The sequence below is a fragment of the Bombus bifarius genome, unplaced genomic scaffold (assembly GCF_011952205.1).
Source record: "Bombus bifarius isolate JDL3187 unplaced genomic scaffold, Bbif_JDL3187 scf7180000008214, whole genome shotgun sequence".
Taxonomy (NCBI): domain Eukaryota; kingdom Metazoa; phylum Arthropoda; class Insecta; order Hymenoptera; family Apidae; genus Bombus; species Bombus bifarius.
The window spans coordinates 802,937-830,618 of record NW_022884517.1 but is presented as its reverse complement, the minus strand read 5'-3'; the positions used below and the strand labels follow the sequence as shown (position 1 = coordinate 830,618).

The following is a 27,682-nucleotide window of genomic DNA, read 5'->3' as shown; positions in this document are numbered from 1 at the left end:
TCGGTTAACTATGCGTCACTCCCATTTCTCGTGTATCATCCAAGGAGAGGGACTTTTGCAAGGTTCAATCGATTTCATAAACGAATACCTCGTTTAAATGTACTGAATCGACAAGACCGGTGGCAGACAGGCGCCAACAATTCTCGCGGTCTTCCTGCTTTCTGGAACGAATATCGATTTTGTAGTTTTGATAATCCTCCGCGATTTACCACCGTTGATGATTCATATTTCATAGATGAGACATACATTTGTTTGCGTTTCATAGTCGCGTGACTTATACTGAGAACAGTACTAACAAATAGCTTCGATATTTTTAATGCCTTCCCGGCATGCACGATTCTCTCGATACAGAAAATATTAAGGATAAATAATAATAATGATTGGTAACGAATTTGAGACCATGTTTATTGAATATAGATGATAGAAACTGTATTTTACATTTTGAATATACAGGATGTACTAATTATTATATATATATAAATGTCAAAATACTTGTAATATTTACTAAAATTCGACATCCTGTATATTTCCGATCTCTCGCTTGACAATTAAACCGTAATGTTCATAACACATAACTTGTACGATATATACAAAAAATGAAAAAACGCTTGCATTTTACATATCAGAAGTACTCCATTTATAAGCCTCCTCTTGACGTGCTATCTTTGCATTTTGTGCTTCAAACCATCGTTTTTCATATCCATTACTTCTGTCAACCCCGTCCCACCTATGACCAGGTTTGATACCAAAACGATTTGGCATGAATGATCCTTCGTACTTTGGTCGATCTGAGAACATACATAGTTGTATACCAATGAAATCATTATGACAAATATGAATATTTTTTTAGAATTGAACTTAGAAAATGTATAATGCTATACCTGGTTTTCTCTTCCCTTCTTTTATCTGTTTTTGTTTAATATATTCTAACATAGGATCACCTTCTCTTTCTTGTTCCCTAAGCATTTTGTCTAAATCAGTGTCATCTGCATATCTCGCTAGAGGCTTACTCATTTCATAAAGATCATCTTTTAGCTTTTCTTCACGATCCTCAACTTGTTTTAAACTGATATAACAAATATGTGTTTTACAAATTTTGCCACAAATACAATATCTTATGAACTGGATTCTGTATTACTTACCCTCTACCCCATTTAGCATATTTTTCATCTAATTCCGCTTGTCGTTTTTGCCTCTCTCGTTCTTCTATTGCCTCTGCCTCTAGGTTACGCTTTTTACCTGTTTTATCACGCACAATCGCCGCTTGTCCAACTCCTGTAACTTCTTTACTAAGCTAAAGAAAACAAAATTGTAACCTTTTTTGAGTAAACTTACTCTAGGGGATGAAAAGTTAACTTCTTTTTTATAATTTTGTAATTTTCAACGTGTAGTATCTGGAAAAACAAGTTTTAAAGTAAGGAAATCACTGATTCAAAAGTTATGGCTATGTAAAATTGAGCATTTTTAGGATATTTTGCTAATTATTTGGTGTCACATTGGCTTCTATCTATGATTCGTCCAATGAGTACAGTGTACACATCGAAAACTACAAGATTGCAAAAAAGAAGTCAATAATTTCTGGTTCGCTGAAGTAAAATTTAACCATTTTTTTTTTTTTTTATAAGGCATAAATTAGAAAACGGAAAGATGGAATTTCTTGAAATACCTTGCGAAAATGATCAGCTTCTCGTTTTCTATATGCCTCTGTTTCTTCTCGTAGTGCTTTAGCATCTTGTAATCCCGCCTTTTTTCCGTCTAATGTTTTTTTCATGCGTTTTTCACTACATTCTTTATCGATATTCCTATGCCTGTATCTCTTTTCCTTGGTATAATAGTCCTCTCTGTACGAACGATGACTAAAATCGTGGTCATATTTGTCACGAAATTTGCTTGATTTAGACTTATAGTAATCTCTGTCACCTTCCTTAAATCTGTTTGAACTTGTGTGATCATCTCTGTTCCTTTTACGAGGTGGACTCATATCTGAATCATGTCTCCTGTCTGGATTCTTTTTATAATGTTTGTACATTTTACTTGTAACGTCTGCCCAATTTCAGCTATTATACGCGTGTGTTTCGCAGTCGTCCTTGCAAAGCAAATTCTGCTGTCCGCTACATATATATAGTGATATTTCCAAACAATGTATGTGCTTGACACTACAACATAAATTAAACTGGTATTTGATACATAAACTTTATTAAACAAAAATAACTCGAAATCTTAATCGCAAAAATAAACGTTGTAAAGACATGCATGCTGCATAACAGCCGATTCGTTACATTCGTAAGTTTCATAACTGGAAACATGCATGCATATTGTAAACGATCTCACTGCATCGCCATAAGCTACAACTACAAGTTTTATATGATTGTGGCCACACTACTACATGAAGCGTCGAGCGGCGATCGCCCCATCTGACAACATTTTATGTAACATTCTCGATACACGTTTGCACTTTTCACTCTTTGTTATTTAGTAAGAAACCATTTTATCGAAAACTTTGGATGCGTCTTTCTCAAAATCATGTTTTTTTAAATTTGTGAATGCGACTTAATGGAAATAAAATTATTGCCTTTTGTTATTGCTTTTTGATAGTTTTCAATACGTAGAATCCGAAAATGCAACTCTTAGCTTTAGGAATCCAACGGCAGAAAAGTTATAACTATATAAAGTTGAGCATTTTTTTCGTATTTGACAGCTTACTTTGACGCCATATTGGCTTTTATTCACGATTCGTCCAATGAGTGGAATCGTTGGCTGTAACAAATGCACCTGGGCAGTAGCCACTTAAGCGGGATAAGACAAATATCTTTTCAGAGGGATATGCCCATAAAACAGTAAATTAAAACATAGAATTTGTAGGTAAGTATTGAATTATGTTGAGGATAGCTATAAAATTGCAGTGACTGCAAGGCGGCCAGCTATATTCACATGTTAATTTTCGGCAAAGTTCATCTATATTACGTGTTAATTACAGCCAGCAACGGTATCCACAGTCATAAAATAAAAGCTCAAAAAATAAAAAACTAAATATGTATGAATGAGTGTTCATTTTTGTGCGGCCCAATCGGTGATAGATGGAAGCAATATGACGACAAAGCAAGTTGTCAAATATGCCAAAAAACGCTTAACTTTACACATGCATAATTTTTGAAATGCTGAATTCTTAAAATTAAAACTTGCATTTTCAGATTCTACACATTGAAACTACATATTGAAAACTGCCAGATAGTGATAAAAAAGAAAACAATAATTTAAGATATATAAGAACAATTAAGATATATATAAGATATATAAGATATATAATATATAATATATAATATAATAAAATATATAAGTTTAACCCGTGATTTTATAGCTAGATGATGACTAACAATTCTCAATGAAATAGAAACATTTAGAAAAACAATTGAATTAAAATGATTTTTCTTGCAAAAATAAATCGAAATTTTCCCGTAATTTTCTTTTAAAATTCCACGATTTGTTCAATTTTGTATTTGTTGATGTAATTACACGAAAATTAAGGAACAGTTTTGTTTTTTGTTGCAGGCAAGAATTGGATCCGTTAGGTTAACACTTTGACTGCCATGTTGGTCATATATGACTAACTGTGACGCCACGGTGGTTATTGGTGACCGAAGCGCTTAAACTTCTTACAATTGTAAAAATTGAATGAAAATCGACAGTTGGGGCATTTTGAATATAACCGATTAATAGAAGATACTTTGAAATAAAAAGTGCCCCATTGAACAATTAAACATTTTTATTAGAACATCAATAAAAAAAAGATGAGAACAAATCTTGCATCTAACGGTGCACTGTTTGCATCCATATCTTTGAGGGGTACTCTATGATTATTATTATTATAAACACACCTTAGAAAATAATCGTAAATGCTGCTTTATAATTATATAATTGAAGTTAGAAGTGTGAAGATACCTTACTATTATATATAGAATGAGCAAATACTATTTACTAATATCTTCTACACGTTTCAACAATATATTTTGGACGTTTTGGTTACGACGAAATAACGAATGCAAATGGTTTGTTGAAATAAACAAAGCCTTGTTATAATATATCACTATCAACGGTTACACGCCACGATGGTCACCCATGATCACCAATAAGATAAATGGTCCATTGGAGAAGAATGTTGTCTTAAATCATCAATTTATTATTATCTTGTCATTGTATGCTTTAAACAATAAAAATACTCCAGTGGCGTACTGAGCAAAACATGTGATTTCGGCGTGGCAGTCAAAGTGTTAAGATGTACACAAGTTTACAATTCTTGTACCCTGGTGGCTTGATGTTACAAATATATCTAAATATCTAATTAAAAAATGTATTATTTTTTTAATAAAAAAATTTTGTTTAGTACTTGAATATAAAATAAAGCACCCTTAAAATTGTGGAAACATTCGCTTTATTTTTGTTGAGAAAAAAATTTTTCAAGGCCATGGATGTTGTATCAAGTCAGGTTCCCTTATTATATCATTACCATTGTTCTTTTTCGCTTCTTAATTTGTCACTTTTTTTTTCTTTTTTTAGATAATCTTGGAGGAGACAAATCATCATCCAAATATTTCTTTTCTTGCCTTGGTGGACTTAAGTCGTCATCAGAAATGTTCTTAACTTCTTTGAGTTGCTTATTTTCTCTATCAATGTTAGGAATAGTTAAATCGTCACCTTTGTCATTAGCTATTATTTTCCATCTTCTTTTATCAGAAAAGTCAACCGGACCACGTTCATCTACAACACCAGCAATTTGAGGTGCATCTTCTGCATTGGTGAAAATATCCAATTCATTCTTTTCTATTGGTCTTAAATTCTTCAGCTCTATGTCATCATCAATGATTTTTACTCTGAAAAATACATATCAAAATTTATGCTAAGGAGTGAATAATCTTCTACGATAGTTTATTATTTCTGTTCACATTTAAACAATCTCCGATATTAATATAATATTAAATGAAGAAAATGACAATAAATAAAATATATTCTGTTTATACATTAAAGGTTAAAAAGCACAAGAACTCCCTGTTGAAACTGTCAAAGCCACAATATTTATAAATGGAATCTTACGTTTTTAATCCCAGTTTAATCTTTTTCTTTTTCTTCTTTTCATTTTTTGAAGATAAGTATTTTTTTAAATATTCTTTTTGATCTATAACCTTTTTGTCCATTTTGAGTTTTATATCCCAAGTACAGCGCGCAACACGCAACTATGTTGTAGCTTAGGTATGTGCTATACCATACTGTCTCCATCAGTATTTCGTGCCGCATACACGCGAGGGCACTACATTCGCTATTTAAATGTCGCACAAAAATGATAATTTGAAAAATTATATGTCATAACTTCTTTCCAACGAATAATCAAATTTTGAAAACAATTACAGTTTTAAACTTAATTCATGTATGATTTGGAGCATTAGAATTTAAGGTTTCTTAGCTATGATACGCTTTTCGTCCTAGTTAACCATTAAAAGTCAATGCATAAATTGTATAAAATACATATTTGGAAGTTACATAAAAATATTTGTTTTGTTTGCAATATAGCTTACGCTTATTTAATGTATAAGATAAAGTGTTAAGTACAATATTTAAAGAAGAAGGTACTGTACGGTTGCCTTACCTTTATACGTAAGTATTTTAAGAACAACCGCCAAGATAACAATACTAATTCTTCAGCATAACAGGAAGTGACAAACAATACATAAGTTATCAAGAGAAATCCAGGCACACCAAAACAAGTATTTCGCTATCTGATATCCTCTAAAATTATTTTATATGACGCCAGATATTAGGTTGTCCCAAAAGTTTCTTTCGTTTTATAAGGAAATAATAGATGCACGACATTTTTTGTTTTACATTATTTTATTGAATTTTGCATGATCCATTTTGTTCTATAGAAAACATAATTCAATAAAATAATATAAAACAAAAAATGTTTCCGTGTAAAATGAAAGAAACTTTTGGGGCAACCTAACATCTTACGAATATTATATTCGCTCGAATGCACACGCATTATACATAAGGAAAATAGTGGTTGATAGTGATCATATATAGAAATATATATACATATGTAGTTTTCATTGGCCGATTGGTTTCCTGGTGAATTCGTGCGTCGTACTAACCTTATCGGCGGAGCGCATCTGAACACGGGTTATAAGACAGGATCCATAATATAACGTGCCAGACGAGACGAACCTTATCGACTTTATTCATCGACCGCGCACAGTCTGCTTAGCAAGATGATATGTACAACAGCACGGTAAATCAAGACGCTCTACTTTAGAGACTCTGTGTACGAGAAATTGGAGTTCTTCATTGGTCGGTGGAAGAAGGCAGGTAATTACGTTGGTTGGAGGTGGAAACAACGAAAGAGGTAGGGGAGCGAAAGTGAACACAGCTCCAAGAATGGGCAGGAAGAGACGGGCTCCTTGAGCCTGCGGCAGAAAGTTTGGCGGATAATAGCGTAGGAGCATCGTTATTAATGTTTTATTGAGTCGAATGGGAAGTGTATGGATCTCCATGATGATCTACAGCTAAGTTAGCCATTGGAAAATCGCGACAACAGAGTACGCGAAAAATGAAAGTATGTACGAACGCGATTGCTCGATCAAGAAAAGACTGACTGGCTGAGTGAGATTCCGCCGATTCCAGTGACGTTCCAAAGAGAGAAACGTAGTGTGTGCAAGGTTATGGGCGTGCTGCTGTTGCTGGTGCGATCCAGTGTATGCCAGTGATTCTCACTGACATGCCTACTTCGGCCTCCGTTGGAAAAAATTTTGTGCTCGTGACAACTTTGTGCATAATCAGTTACCGCGAAGCCGTTCTGACGCGAGCGTCATCCGTCATCCTTGTCGATCCTTGAACAACGTGCTGCATAAGACCATGACGCGAAAACTCAGCAAGTTTTTAATACTTTTCGACAATACAAATCTTTTATATTTTCCCGGCCACTTTTTGTCCGGTCGGGTACTTATCGAGTTGGATGATGAGGCCTAGTAAGTATGTATTTACTTACATACCACATATATGTATATATATACAATCGCACGAAATCTCACATACAATCCATTTATGTGTTACTTATTTATATTTTTATGAAACTGTTTTATGAAAAAGAATTCGAAGACAATTTAAATTATTAAAATATAATTGTCAACGAGATATTGATCAAACTGACTAGCTTTGAAGATTAATTTGAAATAAATTATTTTGAAATTAAGAGTTTTATGTCTTAATATTTTTGATCTTTATGAGACATCAGGAAGCGCATGGAAGCATGTAGGTATATTACTTTAAATAATTATGTTTCGTCAGATTTACTTTAATCGTGACTAACTCGCGTAACATCTATTGTAGCCACTGAAAACTTTCACAGTATAAATTACGATATATCCAATAGTTATGATAATTTATATAATCGACTAAAACCATTGAAAATTACATGTTCATTTCAATTAATGATCATTAATTTATTTACAATATAAATAAAATATGTTTCGCGATATAAACTTTTCACTTTATTAGAAACAATTGTTGTATAAAACAACATTTTTGCATTAAAATACATGAATATGAGTATTGTCCACCTTTTACACAATTACATGCAGCGCTCCTTAGAATGTTAATTCAACACAGTATTGTCAATAGTATCAAACTACTTTTTAGAAAGCGTACTGCATAGAATAGTTATATATATATACATATACAACAAAAATTTCATTTACTTTTAATCTATTTCTTTTTTATCCATTATTTATTATGCTCTACGTCTAGAATTCTATCTTTCCTGAAGGATTTATTACCCCAAATATTTTATAATAGTATTATTATAATCAAATTGAATTTGTTCGTTTTCAGTTTCGATATTAAGTGTTGTAAGACTTGAAAGTAATTTATTGGATTTATTAAATTTATTTCATTGACGTAATAACATTAATGACACTTTCGATGTATCGTAGCGTTTCAGGGTTACATTTTCATGTGATCGGCGAAGGAGTGGTGCGTGTACGCAGTCAACGTGCTGAGAGGGTTTACGACAAAGAAAACTATATAGATTTTCGTATGAGATTGCTGGGTGAGCCAGGTAATGAAAAGAAATTACATTACGGTACATTTAATGTAGCCGTTAAAATGAAACGGGCACAATGTGTTCGAATAATGAGCCTTAGATGATAAGCCTGTGATCTGGAACATCTTAATTCATAAATTAGCTTTACTCGAGTTTGCATAAATGTTTGCAATAATAGCCAGATTCTTTAACGACATTCGTCTTCTACTTAAAGATGGAAGATTTAAAATGGAATTTTTTATGACTCTTGATTTTTCTGATTATCGAATTTAAAGAGATCCCATATGACGATAAAGGATTTGTCAGAAGCACTTGCATGTTTTCACTAAGTAATTGTAAAAACATGATACGTGGAACTTAACATTTTAATGGATTTGCTAGGTGTAGCGTTAATGATGTATCTTTGAAAGCCGTCAAATTCTTCTCTTTACAAGCGACACACCTGTAAGCCATGCGGCGCATAATAATGTAAAAACTGTTCCTTTTCGTTCTCTGTTGCTCATGCGTACGACACCGGAATCCAGGAGAGGGACCATCGCTGCTATCGCCGGGGATTCACAGCTTTCCATTCAAATTAGGTCTGCCCCTGGGCCTGCCGTCTACTTTCTTGGGGAAACATGGTTGGGTGCAATACTACTGCAAAGCTGCACTTCGGGAGCCCGGAGGTCTGACGCACAAGAATCAGCAAGTCTTCATCGTAATGAACCCAATCGATTTAAATTTAGAACCACCGATTCTAGCAGTAAGTCTCTGTACATATCTATCTATTTTACCTATTTGTTTCTGTTTTTTATCTTTGCATTATATATACCGATGATTTAGTATCGCATAGGTATTTCCTTTGTTAGAAGGCGATAGAATTTGGCTAAAAAGATAACCAGGGATGACTAGGGCAACGTCTACACCGATCCACGATTTTCTCGTCGTTAACGATGATCATATTTGCGTTTCGGACGAAACGATGTTCTATATAAAAAGCATAAATTTTATTCTATAAAGGATGTTTGTCCTTTATTGTTACTGCTAATGCATAAAAAACAAAAGTTATCATTTTGCTATCGTGTCTCTAGATTGAAATATGTACGATAAAATGAATATTGTTTTATTGGAAATATTAAAATATATTATAAATACGACCATCAAGATAGTGATAATCCTTATAAGATAGTCCTATATTCAAATTTATGCTGGCTATGTTTGCACGTAAATGAACCATGATTCATGTGTTCCATTACTTTATAGTCAGGACGATCGTGCTTGTTTTGAACATCATTATTCAGCTTACGCTTTCTACCCGAAGCGTGCGATTAGACGAACCCCGATACGCGCATCCTAAATCGTGAAACATCTCTGGTCGGTTAATTTTATTGCGATTGCGATCACATTGAACGTCGTATTGCACATCTAACGATTTAATTTGCAATTTTGCTGCACGCAACACACCCGTCTGATTTCTAATTGCCGTTTAAAACAACGGTCTTAACGAATTACATATAAAAAGTATAATGTTTCGCAGGACAAGCTTGTTTAAAGTTTAGGATAATTGTGTGGTAAGAAGATGTAATATGACCTGTGCGATGAGTTATCATATATCCCACAACCAATTTTTTAAGAAGTTTAAAGAAAAACATTTTTTGAAAAAATGTAGTAAAAATTAGAATATTTTTGTTGCATCTTGGTCCATTCTAGTAAAACTTTACACGTGTAAATTTCAAGTAATTCTGTAAAATATTTTATGTTCCATTAGTTTCCCTTTAAACAGCAAAAATTAATTATTAGTAATTATTAGTAATTATATGTAATTAGTAATAGGTTGTAGTATGCCATATGATTATCCGTAGTATTCATATGATCACAGCGAGTCAAGTATCGTTCGGGCATTTAACAAGCAATAAAATGATATAAAACCGTATCGTCTTTATCGCTCGAGTCATCGTCGAAATTATGCGGGTATTAATACAATAACACAAAAATTAGTCACGGTTAGATTGAAGTAGTGTTCTAAGATTTCAAACGACTTTGTACGTTTCACGAATCGCTTAACGGCAAAATTCAGCACAGAATCGTTGGTTCTCCCGAGTTTTGAATAATGGTCATCAGCCTACGTAGAAAGCGATCGCGATTTTTGTCATTATGCTGCATTTTTTTTGCTTCCAATACCAAATTTTCAATCGTTGCAGTTATTTCTGCTTCATGGAAGGAAATTAATTTCATGGATAATATTTCTTGTCTTACTTTACATTGATGTTTTTTTTATTATATTTTCATTCTTTATTTTATTACTTCACTTGGTTTATTTTCTAGTCTTCTAATTTTTACATTTTGTTTTTATCCCATCACATTTTTATTTAGCATTTCTCGTTTTTTTATTTCATTTCGTTTCTTGATTTTCGCAAACGGTTCAAGTTTATACTGATGATTTCCTTGAATTTGTTTGCAAATTACAACATAGTTTTTTTGGAATCGTCCCCGCAATACGTCAAAGAATCAGCATTTACATTTACTCAGTCAGACACACATTCCTCCGTATGTTTGGTGGAAAGTTGATTGTTTATGGGGCCAAAGAAACACATTCACATCATACCAGATTAACATGTAACATAAGATAATTCTTACGTAGGCATGTGGCATTCAGCTTCGAACGCGACCGCATTGTCGATTCTACTGTATAGACACATTCATTGCACACGCCTTGCATTGCATAATCAAGAACTCTCCAAGTGATAACTGAAAGTATTGATCTCGTATTTGATGAAGAAATTGATGAAATTTGAAGATCCAAGTATTATAAAAGAACGCGATACATATTACTTCGTTAGAAAATGTCGGAGATAATGGTAGTAGTATACTTTCGTAATATATAGGATCTTTAGATATCCAAATACAAAAATTACATCATGAAACCAACTCCCATAAGAACTTAGAATTAAATAATAATAAAGAATTAAATAATTTATATGATTTGTCAAAATGTATACTTCTCAATAGCAACCAGCAAGGCAAGAAATCGAGCAGCGAGTCGGAGTTTCCTGTGTCTCTGGAGGCCCTGTATTTTGCAGGGTAAGCCTCGACAGAGGTGGATATGTACCCGGTGAAACTATCGGCATCTCGGCGACTGTCAGCAATCGGAGCAAAGTATGTATCGTATTTCGATTCAATGACTAACCAAAAGAATTTCTATCGTGGGAATAAGGTCAGCACAATATGATGCTATCACATACTATTCCAATCTATAAACGTTTCCTAGATTTACAGTTAACGTGAAGCAAGTATTTTAATTGAAAATCATAAGTAAGCATCTAATTCTAATTACAGGACTTTTGCATAAAATTTCACAATATTATCATAACAACGAAATCGATGCAAATAATGCAAGACCCACATTTAAGTGTACACACAGAATTGAAATGATTCAACAGGTGACGATGAAATCGACTAAAGCATCCTTGACTGAAACAATCCAATACCTTTGTCGTGGCAAAGTACTCGCGAGCGAGACGCGAGAATTGGCTAGTGTTTCCAGGGGTAAAATCCGTCCCGGAGAAGGTGAGGAGTGGTTGAACGAACAAATGTACGTTCCCCCGTTACCACCCACCAATCTGCGGGGTTGTCACCTTATCAACGTCCTTTATCACGTCTACGTGAGTATAAATGCCATTTCAACTGCTATTACGATAATTACAACTACATGCAGCATGATTAAAGTATCATACTCTCTCTTTACTCTAACGTGTTTCCTCCACAAAGCTAACGTGTTTATGATCATTTACGGAAAGCAGCGACTTTCTTCTGTACGGTTCTTCTTTCTCCTTTTTTCTTTTTCTATTATGAAAATATCACTTCTTTTTATGAATCACTTATTTTTTATCACAATCACAATTTTTACTGGGATTAATTTGCAACGTTAATAAAATTTTACGAACAAAGCAGTAATTTTCATGATAGAATATTGTAAGAATATCGTAAGAACATTGTACTATCAATCTTTTAAAATTTCTGATTTTGTGGAGTGTACATGAATCTTATATGTTAGTCAACTTTCTCGAGATTTGTGTCACTCGATTCTTTGTCAACCGACTTTTTATCCCAAATGCATTCCATTCAAAACATTAATAAAATATTCTTTTACAAACATGCATACCCGTATATGTATTCCTCTGGCAATAATCGACAACCTTTTAAAAACTATATATTATATGAGACATCTTTAAACGAAGATAAACATCTTAGATGGTACAGAATATATGATTGAGATTCCATTTTTATACTATTATTTCATCGGATAAAATTATTTATGTTTTTATTATAATGTCTTATAACATACATAAAAGAATATTTCACTTTGTTACAGTTTGTAATAAGTCCAAAAAGCTTGGATAAAGAAATAAAACTACAAATACCAATCGTTTTAGCCACCTATCCTTTAAGACAGGAAGGTGCTCCAGCAGGAACTGCACCGTCGAAAAGAGGGGCACATTATCCATCAACGTTGCCGATATTTCGGCCATGGTTGGACGATAAAGCTTTTGAGATACAAGAGTGAAGGTTTAATTCATTTTAATCGGTGATCATAATATATAGATGAAAAAAATCTTGAAAGAATTTATATAGAACATATCCGCGACGGTGATACTAAAAATTGAAAAAAATTCTTTGAATCTTGGAAAAAGTTAATACGCTTACAGCAATACTTATCTCAAATTAAACTTAACTAAAAGTGCTTACAAATGGCAAATAAATACGTTATTTTTGCATTTCATCTTGAAATATTTGTTTAATTAAATTTAGGAAGTATATAAAGAATAGAACTTCTTTTATAATTTAAAAATTTTAGATTTAAAAATGTGATTTATATCATTTTTGTTGATATCTTGTAAATGTCTATAATGAGTTATATACATGTCGGAGAAGAGTCAATTATAACAGTTGTAATTAAACAATTTGCCGTCATTCTACCCAATTGTACTTGTTTGCGATTTGTGATAATAAACCTGGGCTTAAGGCGACCGTCAGTCGCCGAACGTAGCCGCGGTCAACGGGACGGGCGCTTCGTCTAACAAAGGTGTGGAGTGATAGTATGACCCTCATTAAAAGAAATACCCATAGAGGTACTTGACAGTAAAATATTCCAACGGTTCCTTCGGACACAATGAATACCAGATGTTGAGGCACTTACACAGCGCAAGTTCAGTTAGCCTGAGGATCCGCTATAAAACCTGGGTATTTTTGGTACTTAAGGTTCTTCAAACGGACAGGCAGTCTTTGCCCCAAATTGACCAATTGACAGCGACGTCAATTTCCCTTATTTTCGGAACGAGGACTATACTCGACGAATCCGATGATCTCGTGTCCTTAGACACACCCCATCATAGTTTTCCTCTGTGGCATCATTGGGACGAAAAGTCATTCTTTCTTGTGATCTCATCGACGAAGAGAGCAGCGCCTTACGATCTGTGAGTATTACACGTTTGAGTTAGATTGTGTGAGCAAGTATATCTATCATCCCATTGACCGTGGATTCGTTATCGAACCTAAGACCAACGTCACTAGTATCGCAAGTGCTCAACCACCGCGGTTGATTGTCGAATCGGTAGTATCCATACTCGTATTACCAGGCCGTACCTTCGTTATAACACAACGATGGCCAATTCCAATGAAGATCTATCAAACGCCCACAACCCTATTCCTGACGCTTCTCCGACATATATATTGAAAGCCTAAATGTGTCAGCAAAGTGAAACTTGAATTTCGTGATTATATATTTAATTTCTGAAAGTTATTAAGGAACTACTTCTATGACGTAATAATTGTATAAAGTTACTTTTTTATTGTATAGATTAGTTGAATATGTTATATTGACGTGATTGCCATATTTATGTATAGTAAATATGACTTATCAAAATGAAAGGAGTGTAACATTATATGTATACATTAAAAAAATAGTTGTTCTAACAAAAGATAGAAGTGCGTCAATAATTAATTGTTACTATTTTTAAGTTCCTATTTCTCCCTTTAATTTTTCTAAGACCTTTTCCACTGTAGTTCCAGATACTATTATCACCTTGTGTCGACTCTTTGAACCCTATAAAAGATGAGAATATAAATTTAAAAAAAAAAAATGGAGAGGCTTAATTAGTAGATATTAAACTAACTCTATCTAACGATACGTCGGATTTTCTCATTCCCAATATGGAGGCTAGGTATTTCACGAGTTCTGTATTTGCTTCACCTTCAACCGGAGGTGCGGATATTGCGACGCCCACTGCATCCTCAGAAATATCTACAAAGCAATTTACACCTTCACATGTATCAGATATCCTATTTTAAATTTTGCTTTAAATATTGCAACATATTATCACCTGTTATATTATTATGTTTTGCGCCAGGTTTTGCTTGTATTTTTATAGTAACATTTCCATTCTTATCTAAACTTATGGGTCCCTTAGATTCCTACCAAAATTTATCTATCCGTTATGAATATGAACAAAGAGTATCGAACAATCAAACAACATAATGTAATTTTAAGTTTTAAGTAGATGATTACCTAAAATGCTACGTAAAATATGATTGCGATCTTAATCACATATTGTATGTATAATGGTACTGAATTAGTATATATAGCGTCTCTATATACACATATATCTTATTTTCTTTTTTATTTAAATAAAATATTCGAAAAAATTGGTATTTCTTAGAGAATATCTAGTGAACTGCGAATGTAATGTTGCCATTCATGAATTCGCAAGCGACACCTAGTAGTATTAAATATAAGTTGGAGGTGTATCATAGAAAATGTCATGTTATTTTCTTAATAGGTGATCAAATCTCGATCACACGTTACATTTTAATTCTTGTAACCGGAGTTGGTAAGTTACGATTTTTATTATTCACTGACCTCATTAACTGTAGCTTTTTTACTTTTTCCAGCTTTCTTTGATCCCTGTTTCGACATTTCGCGAGTATTCGTAAAATATTGCAAAAGTTTCCTTCGTAGACACGCACTTCCAAAGTAATACGTCATTTATGATTTAAAAATCACTCGAACCATATTTTAGATTTAGATGGCTATAGTTAAAGATGATGCCGATGATTCTTTAACCTCTTTATATCTTTAGCTGAGCGATACATCTGCGCACGTGTAGCGGTACTACCAACTAAACCATAGTGAGATACATGTTACCGCGAATTATTAAGCCAATTTAATTTTGCCGGTTTTTTGTTTGTGATAATATTTCAAATATTACGAATTACATAATAATTTCGCAATGAAATAAATAATACGAAAGCTTATTATCAGCGAATTTTCAATTCATGTTGTAATTACGATAAAATTTACAGGTTAATATGCCTAAAAAATTTGTCGGTGAAAATAGTAAAGCCGTCGCTGCCCGAGCCAGAAAGGCAGCAGCAAAAGAGGCTGAAAATACAAAGAAAGCTCTTGAAGCGGAAGAAAAAGCTTGGCAAGATGATGATAAACAGTTATTGAAAAAGAAACAAAAACAGGTATCTAAATAATACTTATTAAATTTTATTAGTTATACAATATTTATGTACTTAATAACTTTGCTTCCTATAATTTATTTATTAATTTTTAATATATTTTAAATTATTTCATAGGAAGAATCTGAAAGGAAACGTCAACAGCAATTAGAAAAGAAAGCAGAAGTGAAAGCTCTACTAGAAAAGGAAATGGCAAATATAAAAGTGGGTGGCAAACAGCCTGCATCTAAAGTAACTAGAGCAGAGATAGTAGCTGTAATGGAAAAGCGAAATCAAGCAGCAACTAAAAAAAGGGAAGAAGAAAAACCAATCGAAGAAAATTTGAATAGGTTGACGATAGAAGGTGAAAGTGCTCATAATGTAGATGAGGCGCTATCTGTTTTAAGGTAAGACCAATTATTATATTGACATTTTAAATGAAAGCAATTATTTCATATTATATATATTGAAAGTACATTGTTATTATTTGTTACACAGTACAAAAGAAGCCGAGGTTGATCGTCATCCAGAAAAACGTGTAAAAGCCGCGTATGCTAGTTTCGAAGAAAGAATGATGCCTATTGTTAAAGAGCAAAACCCTACTTTGAGGTTAAGTCAATTAAAACAAATATTAAGAAAGGAATGGATGAAATCTCCAGAAAACCCACTCAATCAAAAATTACTCTTAAACCGTTGATACTAAACGAAATCAAACGAAATGTAAACACGCATATGACTGATTAGATGATTCAGAGGAACACGTGGAATAAGACTCATAAATGTAATCATGAACGGAATCAAATATCTGTACACAATTTTATTGTAAACGAATAAGTTATACTCCGGTAGAATACATAAAATAACGCTGTATAAATCATCTTTGGTATAACTTATACGCTATTATATAGCCTCCACATTGCATTTTATAATTTCATTTACAAATATACCGTTAAATTGATAAATTCAAAGAGAACAACTTAATAATCGTGTACATGTTTTGGCACAGTTACTCTGTAGACTTATACAACTTTACCAACATGGGTATCCGGCTATACGGCACTAGACGAAAGTTTATAAAAAAATAATTATACAGAAAATTGGTTACTTCATTTCAATCTTATAAAATAGCATTCTATACAAACGAAGTTTTACCAGCGTAAAATCTAAATTATGTACAATAGATCTTAATCTTTGTTTCGGTGTTTTTGCCGCGGCAAATTAAGCATAAGGCACTATAATTTCTTGTTGTTCTCTCTGTTTCATGTACAATGAGTGAAATACCCGTACAAAGAACTTGATATTTAAATATAATATTATTATATAATTACTTGGTCCACAAATAGTCCTTTTTGCAAAGACATTTTTTTGTCTACTTTACTGCTACCGTTTCTTGTTTTTCCACAAATCTATGAAACAATGTATCATGTGATTAACTTGCTTTGGGCAATCAGTCATGGGAGTATGACCAGCAGTTGGAATCGCTTCGAGAAAGGCTTTCATCATGGTCTAAAACATGAAACATAAGAATACAATTGATACTGAACATGAGATGAAAATTATTTTCAAATTACCTAGATATCTTCTGAGAAAATTAAGAATTTGAAATATCTGCAGTTAAAAATAAATTAGAATTATATTTCAACGTTAATAAAACTACTGAAGGAAAAAATGTTTAGTGTGAATGACAATAGTAAATATTTTCACTGTGCTCCATAATCATGAAAGAATCACATAAAGTATTACGTATTATCTAAAGTAATATGAATATATGCATAAGTAAGAATTTTTTTAACTGTTTTAAACTTACAAATTCATTAAAAGGATCTTCCAATATTTGATACAAGCCATTTGCTACGTATAAAATTTCATAAGAATTTACGCGTAATATATTTACATGATTCTTAGAATCTATCTGAGAAGAAGCTTGAGAAAGAGCAACGTACCCTCTCCATTTGGCATTCCTGCACGAGTGACACTTTGTTGTCCCTTAAACCATGTATGAGAAGCGTCGGCGTGCATATCCTTCTATGGAACACGTAGTCTCCTTCCGGCCAGACCATGCCGTCCAAAACGTATTTCATGTGCGAAGGCCATTGTTCTGGTGGCTCAGGGCCACAGTAAGGGTGTTGACGGCCCCTCGCGGAATATAATATATCTCTATGAAGGCCGCACATTAAAAACGGTGTCAGGATTGCTCTGAGGCAGCAGTGGCCGGCGCTTTCAGTACTGGGTGCTGCTAAAGCTGTTGGACCACCTCCGGATATCAGGACTAGCTGATGGATACTACTGTCATACTTGCAAGCCAAGGCAGCTGCAAAACTGCATCTGCAATCAATAGAAAATGACACAATCGTTTTATCATTACACGTGTGCAATATTTTCTTTGGTTTGAACTCCTATTAATCGAATTTCCTTGAAACTAAAGTTTGAAACTTGCTATTTGAAGTTGAATCTTCTATAGATATTTAAAATCAGGTTACTGACGATGATGACAATATATGTATCAAGATCGATAAAGTCTCGTAAAATGGAAATAAAAAAATAGAAAAGAAAACCAACATGATATATTAGTTGCTTGTTTCATTCAGATGGGACTTGAACTCCGCCGAATGTCTTTGTGTGGTTCTTAATGCCTTTTCGAAAGTCTCATTAACGTAATGTTCCTTCCTAACATAATTCATACCGCGTGGACGCAACGCGTTTATTGCTGTCTTAACTCATTGCCGTAATCTGTGTAGGATACAAATGTTAATTTTTCTAACTAAATCGGCGAACGAGTATTGAACCGTACTTGGTTCGTAGACATAGCCAGCGGCCTACATGTCATGTTGCAATGTCGTGTGAAGGATTAATACAACTTGCCTCTTTATTACGGCACCGTTTCGTGTAGGTCGTGATTGCCAGTCGAGTGATCGTATTCATTAGCAATTTACATAATAAAAAAAATTGAGAAATTCTCGTAGGATATCGTCAAACCGATTAGGAAGCCATGTCTTTTTTTTCTTATATACTTTAATAACCGCACTCATGAAGCAACGTATAACTATAACACACATAGTAATGATAAATACCCCGATTAAAGCGATGTTTTCCACTTATCCACGTATCGGGGGAATATCATTAGAAAAAAACGTGATGAACAAAATCATTTACACGCACTCCTAATACAAGTCGACATGCACGATGCATTTTGCGTGAATCCACGAACCATTTTGCAGATATACGAATAATGCGCAGATAAAATTTACACGATATACCCACTCTTGTATATATTGCAACCCTTCTCCTCTTCTTTCACTCTCTCTCTCTCTCTCTCTCTCTTCCTTTCTTTCTCCTTAGTCGGGGCCGAAGCGTGGATGACAATCCTCTAGCTTCAAAAACGAATCGATACGGATCATGATGTGTGCAACAACGACCTTGCAATCGGTCTTTGCAATCCGAATGATATTGTACCACGTTGTCTAATCGAATACTTTGACACACGTTAGTGTTAATTCGAGCGTTATCGCTAAACGAAAGCTTGTTGGATAAGATTGAAATTAATTAGCGCGCTATAGCGTCAAAAATTAACTTCGAGATACACAGATAAAGCTTAACTGAATTTCTAATTTGTTGCATGCTAGCATCAACACATTCCGCACAAGACGAAAATAACGAGTCTTTGTATATGTTCTACTTTAGTAGAAAGGTACAGGAATTGATTTATGTTTGCAAACAAGATAAAGGGTTTACATCTGTTACGTGTATGCAGATTAAACACGTATAATGATACATAATATTATAAGTAGTACGTTCCACGTTTCATGGCACATGTATCATAAATTAATCTACGCACGCAACATTGTATGTAGTTACTATGTATTCCAGCAACTTTCCATCACTGAGAAATGCACTTGCGCATTACAAAAATACAAGATTAGTGGTAAGGCGAAGAGCTCACTTTATACCATTCTTGGTCTAATTATGTCCCAATGTATATGCGCGTAATTGATGCAAACTCAAGCGTTTGATACAATTTCACTAATAGATAGGAATAAAATTTGCATAGAAACAGTCGTGTTAATCTTTAGTAATAATTTAATCTATATACTATATACGCTCCTTTTAACGAGCACATGAAATTAAAAGATATATTTATCGATGCTATATATTGATTTGATAGATTTAAAGGAAATAAAAAATGTATACTTCCTCATAAAGGGAAAAAGTCGGATCTCCTGAACAAGTGGAAAATAGTTCTATGAACCTAATAATTTTATTTTATTATTTTCTATCTATAAATGCATCAAACGTATCGTCGATTAATAACGAAAAACATAGAGAAAGTTACTAATCGAAAAATACAATCCTAATCCTTCGACATCCTTAACGAGTTATTTAATCCAAAGCAAAAACACGCGCATTTTACACCTAATAGAATTTCACTTTTCGCTTCGTATTTCTACCTCTCTCATTAACTTAGTTATGTATATTGTATATACATTCCGATACAATTTTCTCGGAAGAAGGTCGAACAATTAGAAAAAGCGTTTAAACATTATGATATGGAGGAATAGGACAAGAGCTAGCTAGAACGTACATTCACAACGCGCATAAAAGTGAATCGATCATCTCGACGAATTTGAAGAACTTGAGACACGCGGATTAAACGCCCATTAGCCACTTCGTCGGTTAAACGCGTACAGCTGACTAGATTGCTTGGACGCGCAACGATACGAACGTCAAGGAATTTGTAATCATTGATATCCGATAAGACACTGTCTCGCGTGTACCAAGAGATTACGATACACCAGATGCTTTTACATAGTTAAAGATAAGTTACGCGATTACAACCAAGTTTCTATTAGTTACTATTATAAAATTATTTAATAGTAATGAATAGAGTACGAATGTTTATGCAAATGCAGACTCTTTTTAAATACAACTAAGGGGATCGAACCTAATACCTTACCATAGAGCAGAACGTCCATCACCACAGCCCTACGTTTTGTTTTTTTGTGATTAATTGAAATTTCCTGAACGTGTTGTGAAATTGAGGAATGTAAAATTGGGAAAAGATTCTAACAAAGCATCAGATAATCTACCGAGTGATAACGTGAATATAAAATCTTCTAACTATTGTAATAAGATCAAGTAACGCTAAATGAAAAATTAATCGGCAACAATTTAGTTAGGCACTATAAATTTTTGTTATCAAAGTGACAATTATAAAGCGATTGCTATTTAAAGATGTATCAAAGGCACTATCGATGATTTCGACCGTGAAATTGATCTCATTCGTAACACGCGAATACACGCGACAATTGTCTGCTATTCAAGGATGTGTGTGAAATTTCATTGTATACCGACTAAGAACATTATTTGTCTGATAGTTTCAATTTAACGAAATTTAAAACGAACCTTTGCTGTAATTAAGAGATATTTATATGGGCTGGTATCTTGTAAATCTTTGTGAATTTTGCGTAAAGTTGAAAGATAAAATCCGAAAATAAAAAGGAAATAAAAGAGAAATAATTACCCATAATTATGCGCTACCAGGACGCATTTCTGACCAGGCTTGAAAGCGTAGTGACACAGTATAGTATCTAAATCCTTGAGTAGCTTGGTAAAATGGTAATCTCTGGACCGTCCAGGTGCCGAGCTCATTCCGTGTCCCAGCATATCCGGCGCGATACAAGGATAACCCAAAGCGGAGAAATATCGAAGCTGGTGTTCGAAGATCTCCGCTGACGATCCGAAACCATGAAGAAACACGATCATTGGCTTCCGATTTTTTCGAAACGTAACTAAATCTCGAGGATTTTCCTTATAATCGATCGAGATGGTATTTTCCTCGATGTTGGGCCACGTCTTTCTGTAATCCTCGAGTTCGATGGACGCAGCGGCGGCTTCCTTCTTCATCTCGAACGTGCCCATTTTTTCGTTCCAACTGCTCTTTCCCAAAGAACACCGATCAGAATCGTAGTCGTGCGGGTTCGTGGCGAACTTTTCTCGCAGATTAGCAATCGCGTTACCCTTTTTGGCCCTGAAGGACGACTCGTTGCCGTTGTCCTTGAATTCCAGCCGCAGTTTCTCGAAACTGGGCTCGTTAACAGTTTCCTCTAGCTCCTTCAGATCCACCGCGGGTATGCCACTCTCGAGATTATCCGTCGAGATATCGATTCCTCGAGCGGTTTGAACGCTCGAATCCTGCGGCTCGCTCCTTTCCGCATCATTCTTCCCGGTGACCTCCGATCTCTCGGTGCTTCGATCGTTGCTCAGCTGCTCGCCACTTCTCGGAAACACCATCTCCTCGTCCATTCTCTTTGTCGGTTGGCCCTGAGCATCGTTCTCCTGGCCACCTGTACTCAAGTCTTCCCAACTGTTCCTCAAAGCCGTTCTACCGAGCTTCTCGTCGATGATCTTCAACAAGGATTGCTCCAGGCTCGGCTCCTGATCCGGTTGGAACTCGATCGTTTCAACGCTGTTTATCCCGGAATCGATACAATCCAGTTGCTCCAGAGTAACTTCCGTGTCGATCGATCGTCCTAGGTAGAAATCCAACGAATCGGGATCGTTCGTCGAGCCGATGAAGCCGCGGTTTACATAGCCCTCGTTGCTGTCGCTTTCACGTCGCCCCGATTCTTTTTCGTTCTTTTCGATCCTTTCCGGATGAAACGAGAAGCTGATGTCGTTGAACGATTCCTCGGTGTCGTAGGATTCCTCGTTTGTTTGTTTCCTTTTGTTCAACTTCTCTTTATCGTGACTCGATCGTTGTGACGTGGAACAATCGTTTCTCTTTTTAGAGCTTCTTACATCCTTGATAAGAGTGTCCTTCGTGCCTGCGACGTACTTCACCGTGTCGTCCAATATCTCTTCGAGAAGCACGTTGATGTACTTCTCTAGATCCTTCACGATTCTACTTTTGATCGTTTGCTCGTCCACCTGTTGATCGGTTGTATCAGAGGTAACTTTGTCGATTATGCTCATCCTGCCGATACTCTTATCCTCTATTTTAGCGGGATCGTCTTCGGCTTCAGAAACTTGAAATTTCTGCAAATTTACCGACACCTTATGTTCGAGTTCCTCGATTGCGCGTTCGTTTTCCTCCGCTTCGCAGAGGCTCGTCCTAATCCTGTTCAATTCGGCGGAGATGATTTGTTCTTCGGCAGTACTTACTCGTTTCGATTGTCGAAAAGAGCATCTGCAGTTACTGGGTGAGTGAGGTCTTCTGGACCAACGGGTGAAGAAATTGTCAGCGATGGATTCAGGCCTCTCGTTCGTGTTGTCGTAATACCAGCCACTTTTCAAGGTTGGCTTCAGAATCCTTAAGGTTCGTCGTGATTCGACAATAAAGAAGTCACAGTCGGGAAGTTCTACTTTACCTGGACCCACTCGATTTCTGTTTCTCCAATATTCGAAGAACTTTGTGTACCAAGGAGTTACCGATACTGTATCTTCTCCCTCTGTAGTCATGTTTTCAACGAAAATTCACTACTTTTTGCGATCATAAAGATTGCTTGAGTATTTTCCAACAATGAGATGTTATAAAATTCTTTGTCACGCAATGTTTAGGAACTGTTATAACGTTATAAATTGACTAATCTTCGTTAATAGTCGAGAAATTTACTAAGGATCTTCCTGTTCCCGGAATCGAGTTCCGGTGTTAGCCTTCTGTTTAACGCGTTGTAAACTCCTTGCTTTGCTGTTCGCAGTACAAATTTGCTGCCTCACAGTGTTGTTTTTCTTCTTTGTGAATGGAGACCAGCTCTAATCGTTGAATATCACGATAACGAAGTCACAATTCGCTACGATGTTAAGTATTCTTACTTTCCGTGACCCAAAATAGCAATTTACTCTATTTATGATTTTTTTCTACAAATAATATAATCAAATTCTATAACTCATAATTTCTCCAAAAATTCTTTACAATTCTTCTCATTTATAAATTTTCGTAGGATTCGATGGATATTTCCAACATCACGATATAATTTATAGATGATATTTCCGTTTTTTCTTCTTTATAAAATGAGATTTTCATTAAACCAATAAGGTTCTGTCTTTTTACACAATGTTAGTTTTCATGTAACGGTAAATGGCCAAAAATGTGGGATGATTGCGTATTTGATATGCGTATTTATAAGTATCTAATATCTATAAATATCCGTATACTACCTTTCCTCGATGCAATTATGCCTATGCATCAGCGTGTACTCGTTGGAAACTGAATTCTTACTTATAGAGTCCACAGGCTTTCTAAATCGGCTCTGTTCTGCGTCTTTCCTCGCCTGTCTCCGATATCGAGTTCCGTCGTTTTTTTATCCTTTTAAATATTCCTCTCGTGACTTGTTCGTCACTTCTAACGAATCTCTTCGATTTTTTCTCCTAGCTCGATCGTTCCATCGAGTTGCGTGCCCGTAGCCTTGCAACACTTTTCCTGCAATTTTTGCAACCGTTGCTCGATCAAATACGATTTCCCCACGAAAAACGAAAGTAACATTTCTCGCGGCTTCTTGTGTTAAACAGTTTACGGCTCGCTGATTTGCCGATGATCGTTCCAACGTGGAAACAGCTAATTGCTATATCTAGTGTTTCGACCTGTGAATAACAAGTTTAATTAGATGACCAATGACCAAATACCATATTGCTATTACTAATGCATATTGCATATCATACGATATCAGAATTTTAATGAACGATTAAAACATCGATCGATAAGTAAATGTAATTTGCAATTAAGGAAAGTGTTGAGTGTTTCGATGTGAGATCTGTATCCTGATATAAAAATATTTATAGAGGATTTCTCTTTTATTTTATTTTATGTATTTTCTTGGAATGCAATTGTGACGTTAACTACATAAATAATAGAATTAAAAGCAACGGTATGCATCTCCGCATTGATTTTTAGACTACTAATTATATAAGAGGAGGATTTGGAAGGGGAAATATTGGATTCGGATCATTAATCGGAAAGATCGCAATTTGATTTGATACAGTCACGTGTTCTTAGACCACTGATCTGACTGTGTGAATTCCAAAACGAATCTGGTAAAGCGATAAGACTAAAATTTTCATAAAACAACTCACAGAAGTATCAATGATAAATCTGCTATCTTCTAATTTTCTTGACTAAAAATTTTATAATATTGCAAGATAGGAACCAAGAACAGCAAACATTCTCCAATAATTGTTGCATGCTATTTTTTGGAAAGTCGAATAAACGCTTTTATTATTTCATTCGTTACATTTAGTTTGTGTTATAAAACGTTTAACAAGTATTTGTAACTTCGTCCGCAATTTTTACATAATGGACTTCTTTATATATTCAGTCTGACTATGAGATATAAATATTCATACTCTAAAAAATAAACAACGTCAAACGCTTATTTAAACTGCTTACGTTGATTATTTGCAAACTTGTTAGTAACTGCTACATCGATTGACAGTTTTCAATAACACGCTTTTTAAATACCGTTTTCCGTTTTTATTATTCTATGGGCGATTATTATGGGCGATTCTTCTCTCGAGCAGAACAATTACAGAGCTCATCACCCCGATCTGCAAACGATGAGCCAATTCTTACATCACATTTTAATGTCATTTCGCATAATAAATGCACGAATGACGAATGTGTACATGAAGTAATAGCAAAATAACAGAATGTATATCCCGAAGGATAATTCTCATTATATGCCATACAGGAGTCGTGCATAATATATATCGCGTAGTTTCAATGTACCGATATACAAATAACGGATAACGAGAGAATAGTTGGGCTCGTCCGTTCTCTCAAGTTTTTACGCGGTGTGCGAGGTATGATATATGATGCATAGTGTGAAGTAAGGCGTAAAAACTAGAAAACTATGTGGTGGTATAGTGATACCTACAGAGTGATCGATTTGAAACAAAATAATTGCTTTGTATAGCTTTATAGTTAAAAATTTGAAGAGAAGGATGTGATAAAAATAATTTTGAAGCTTGAGATTTTTTAAAAGATCTACCGTTTTCTAGAATATTCGATTTTTATTCCCTGCAAACTTAAGAAAGATAAAATGTAAGTATAATTCCAGTTACGCTTCTGTCATAAAACTGATGTCGGAATCTATTTTTCATATTTCCCGCGCAACATGATCCAGTTTAAAACCGCACAGCTTTGATATATTTATGATACCGTGCGATATATTGTGTCACAATGAAACATCAGATACTCCTTTTTATCAGAATCCATACAAATTAGATGATAGAAAGTACTATACGTGTGCTTCCTAATTATTCCTATATCAGGAGTGAGAGTATACTTCGATGCTCTATGCCCATTATCCTTGATATAATTACGTCTACGTTCCACATCCATTATGCAGGTTATTCGAATAGATCAGTTCTCAGTATATACAGCGTTACTCATCGAACTATGGCTGTTAGATTATTCAGTGTCCAGAACGATTTTCCCGAATGTAACCGAACATAAGTACGCGCATCTAAATAAGATGAATTTTAACTTAAATAGAAGGAGCAGAATAGAAGTGACATTACGAAATAATAGTTACGAATACTACACATCTCTGACAACTATACAACGTTAATCGTAATAAATAAAACTCAGTTTCTTGTTTCGCGTTAGCTTGATAATAACACTCTGCTTATGTGGAATTTTCCAGTGGGCAGAAAAAATGTTGCATACATTGAAACTTTGAAACGCGTACGCTGTCAAATCGTTTGTTTGCATTCGTTTAACACAGAGTATGATACTCGTTTAACGCTGGAGTTGTGGCGAACGTTCATTATTATACTTGCCCTTTGAACTTTGACTGCCGACCGGTTCATTTCCCCGCGGTGGATACGCACGATAGGTAGCACACGTCGACGAAGTGTGGTTTAAAATTGACTGCAAGCTCTTCCCATCCCTCGATACTGAAAGACCACTTGTTGCTCGGTTTCGCCAGTGATTCGCACTTGCGAGGTCACAAGTTATCGTTGACAAGTCCGGAAATCGTCTTTAACACAAAATACGCGCAACAATCGGTACACACTGCTCCTCTTCATCTAATCTCTAAACGCACGCATTAAACGTCAATTGACACTTCTCGGCGCGCAGACTGTTCTTGCAGGAAAAAATCGGGCATGAAGAAGGCGATCCGCGAGGGGCCACTTTCACGAGACACGAGAGCCGCCCGACGGGGGTACACATTGAGAATTTATGTTCACTGGCTCGGTTTTTACGGCCGATTATCCACGAGAAAAGAGTTTTTCGACACGCACGGTCGCGTGTCAGCATCCACGATGGTTCTTGGCGATGATCGGAACATTCGCGAGGAGATCGCGTTACCACGACCGAGGGCAGAATGATGGCGATCGTCCAAGTACACCGTGTCGCAGAGCCGCGTTAACTGTACGCACGCCGAGGTAGCGCGCATTTTCGTGGGCGTGGAGCGGTGAATTAAAACGGGAAAATTAAGGACGATTGACACTGAACCGCCGCACATCGGGTCACGGCGGCCATTGCGCGTCCCGAGGCACACGCACGCCGCCGCTCACACGAGACAGCGCCACCCCACTTCGCACGCTTCTCTACACGGTGTCCCACCAGTTTCCTCCATGCTTTTCAAAAGTATGCGTTTCACCTACTTTACGTAAGCATTCCTCCTTTATTTCACCAATAATAAATGTAACGTTTTACAGAAATTTATAGACTATTCTCTTTATTTTCCATAACAAATTCGATAAAACGTGCGACTTTACCGTTCGCAATTGAGATCCTAGGTTAAGAGAAATGGCGGGATAAAGGTAATATGTACGTATTTAGTACTTATATGTATATTTACAGAGTTGATACGTATAATTATCAATAGCAAAGGATTATAATATTAATTGCGATTAGATACATAGCGTGAATAATATTTTCAAAAAGTTGCATGGAGTTTTCTCAAGATTCTCAGAAATCATTTTTACACACACATAGTTCACATAGTTCACATAGGCTTCACATAGTGTAAAAATTTCGTTTTGCAATTTTCTTCGTTAACATAGTAATGTACATAAGACAAGTAATTGTAATTCTAAGACACCCGGTATTTAGCTGGTCCGGTAAGAATCCATTGCGTTGAAAGCGCAGCGTGTTGCTCGCTACCACGGTGCCCG

The 27,682-nt window shown here is 35.1% G+C and overlaps 5 protein-coding genes across 6 annotated transcripts; 2 read left to right on the top strand and 3 right to left on the bottom strand.

Moving 5' to 3' along the window:
* Nucleotides 1-380: 380 nt before the first annotated feature.
* On the bottom strand, nucleotides 381-6,267 carry LOC117211020 (BUD13 homolog). Its single transcript, XM_033454574.1, has 7 exons — nucleotides 6,141-6,267; nucleotides 5,089-5,311; nucleotides 4,535-4,868; nucleotides 1,667-2,053; nucleotides 1,143-1,294; nucleotides 882-1,066; nucleotides 381-788 (listed from the first exon to the last, which is right to left on the bottom strand). Exons 2-7 carry the CDS (start codon nucleotides 5,187-5,189, stop codon nucleotides 616-618), a joined length of 1,332 nt encoding a protein of 443 aa, XP_033310465.1. The 5' UTR covers nucleotides 5,190-5,311; nucleotides 6,141-6,267; the 3' UTR covers nucleotides 381-615.
* Nucleotides 6,268-6,282: 15 nt separating this feature from the next.
* On the top strand, nucleotides 6,283-12,845 carry LOC117211047 (arrestin domain-containing protein 2). Its single transcript, XM_033454609.1, has 6 exons — nucleotides 6,283-7,013; nucleotides 7,977-8,101; nucleotides 8,611-8,828; nucleotides 11,075-11,221; nucleotides 11,506-11,727; nucleotides 12,438-12,845. The coding sequence occupies exons 1-6, from the start codon at nucleotides 6,901-6,903 to the stop codon at nucleotides 12,627-12,629; spliced, it is 1,017 nt and encodes a 338-aa protein (XP_033310500.1). The 5' UTR covers nucleotides 6,283-6,900; the 3' UTR covers nucleotides 12,630-12,845.
* Nucleotides 12,846-13,887: 1,042 nt separating this feature from the next.
* LOC117211049 (UPF0235 protein C15orf40 homolog) lies at nucleotides 13,888-15,238 on the bottom strand. Its single transcript, XM_033454612.1, has 4 exons — nucleotides 14,982-15,238; nucleotides 14,446-14,536; nucleotides 14,239-14,366; nucleotides 13,888-14,168 (listed from the first exon to the last, which is right to left on the bottom strand). The coding sequence occupies exons 1-4, from the start codon at nucleotides 15,105-15,107 to the stop codon at nucleotides 14,079-14,081; spliced, it is 435 nt and encodes a 144-aa protein (XP_033310503.1). The 5' UTR covers nucleotides 15,108-15,238; the 3' UTR covers nucleotides 13,888-14,078.
* Nucleotides 14,813-16,486, top strand: LOC117211048 (coiled-coil domain-containing protein 124). 2 transcript variants are annotated; one of them, XM_033454610.1, is made up of 4 exons: nucleotides 14,813-14,952; nucleotides 15,425-15,589; nucleotides 15,704-15,972; nucleotides 16,064-16,486. In XM_033454610.1, the coding sequence occupies exons 2-4, from the start codon at nucleotides 15,431-15,433 to the stop codon at nucleotides 16,260-16,262; spliced, it is 627 nt and encodes a 208-aa protein (XP_033310501.1). In that variant the 5' UTR covers nucleotides 14,813-14,952; nucleotides 15,425-15,430; the 3' UTR covers nucleotides 16,263-16,486. The 2 variants fall into 2 exon arrangements, with proteins under 2 accessions (XP_033310501.1, XP_033310502.1); XM_033454611.1 differs by lacking the exon at nucleotides 14,813-14,952 and adding an exon at nucleotides 15,112-15,250.
* Nucleotides 16,368-24,142, bottom strand: LOC117211046. The gene is made up of 3 exons (XM_033454608.1): nucleotides 21,084-24,142; nucleotides 17,509-17,890; nucleotides 16,368-17,071 (listed from the first exon to the last, which is right to left on the bottom strand). Exons 1-3 carry the CDS (start codon nucleotides 23,018-23,020, stop codon nucleotides 16,946-16,948), a joined length of 2,445 nt encoding a protein of 814 aa, XP_033310499.1. The 5' UTR covers nucleotides 23,021-24,142; the 3' UTR covers nucleotides 16,368-16,945.
* Nucleotides 24,143-27,682: the final 3,540 nt, after the last annotated feature.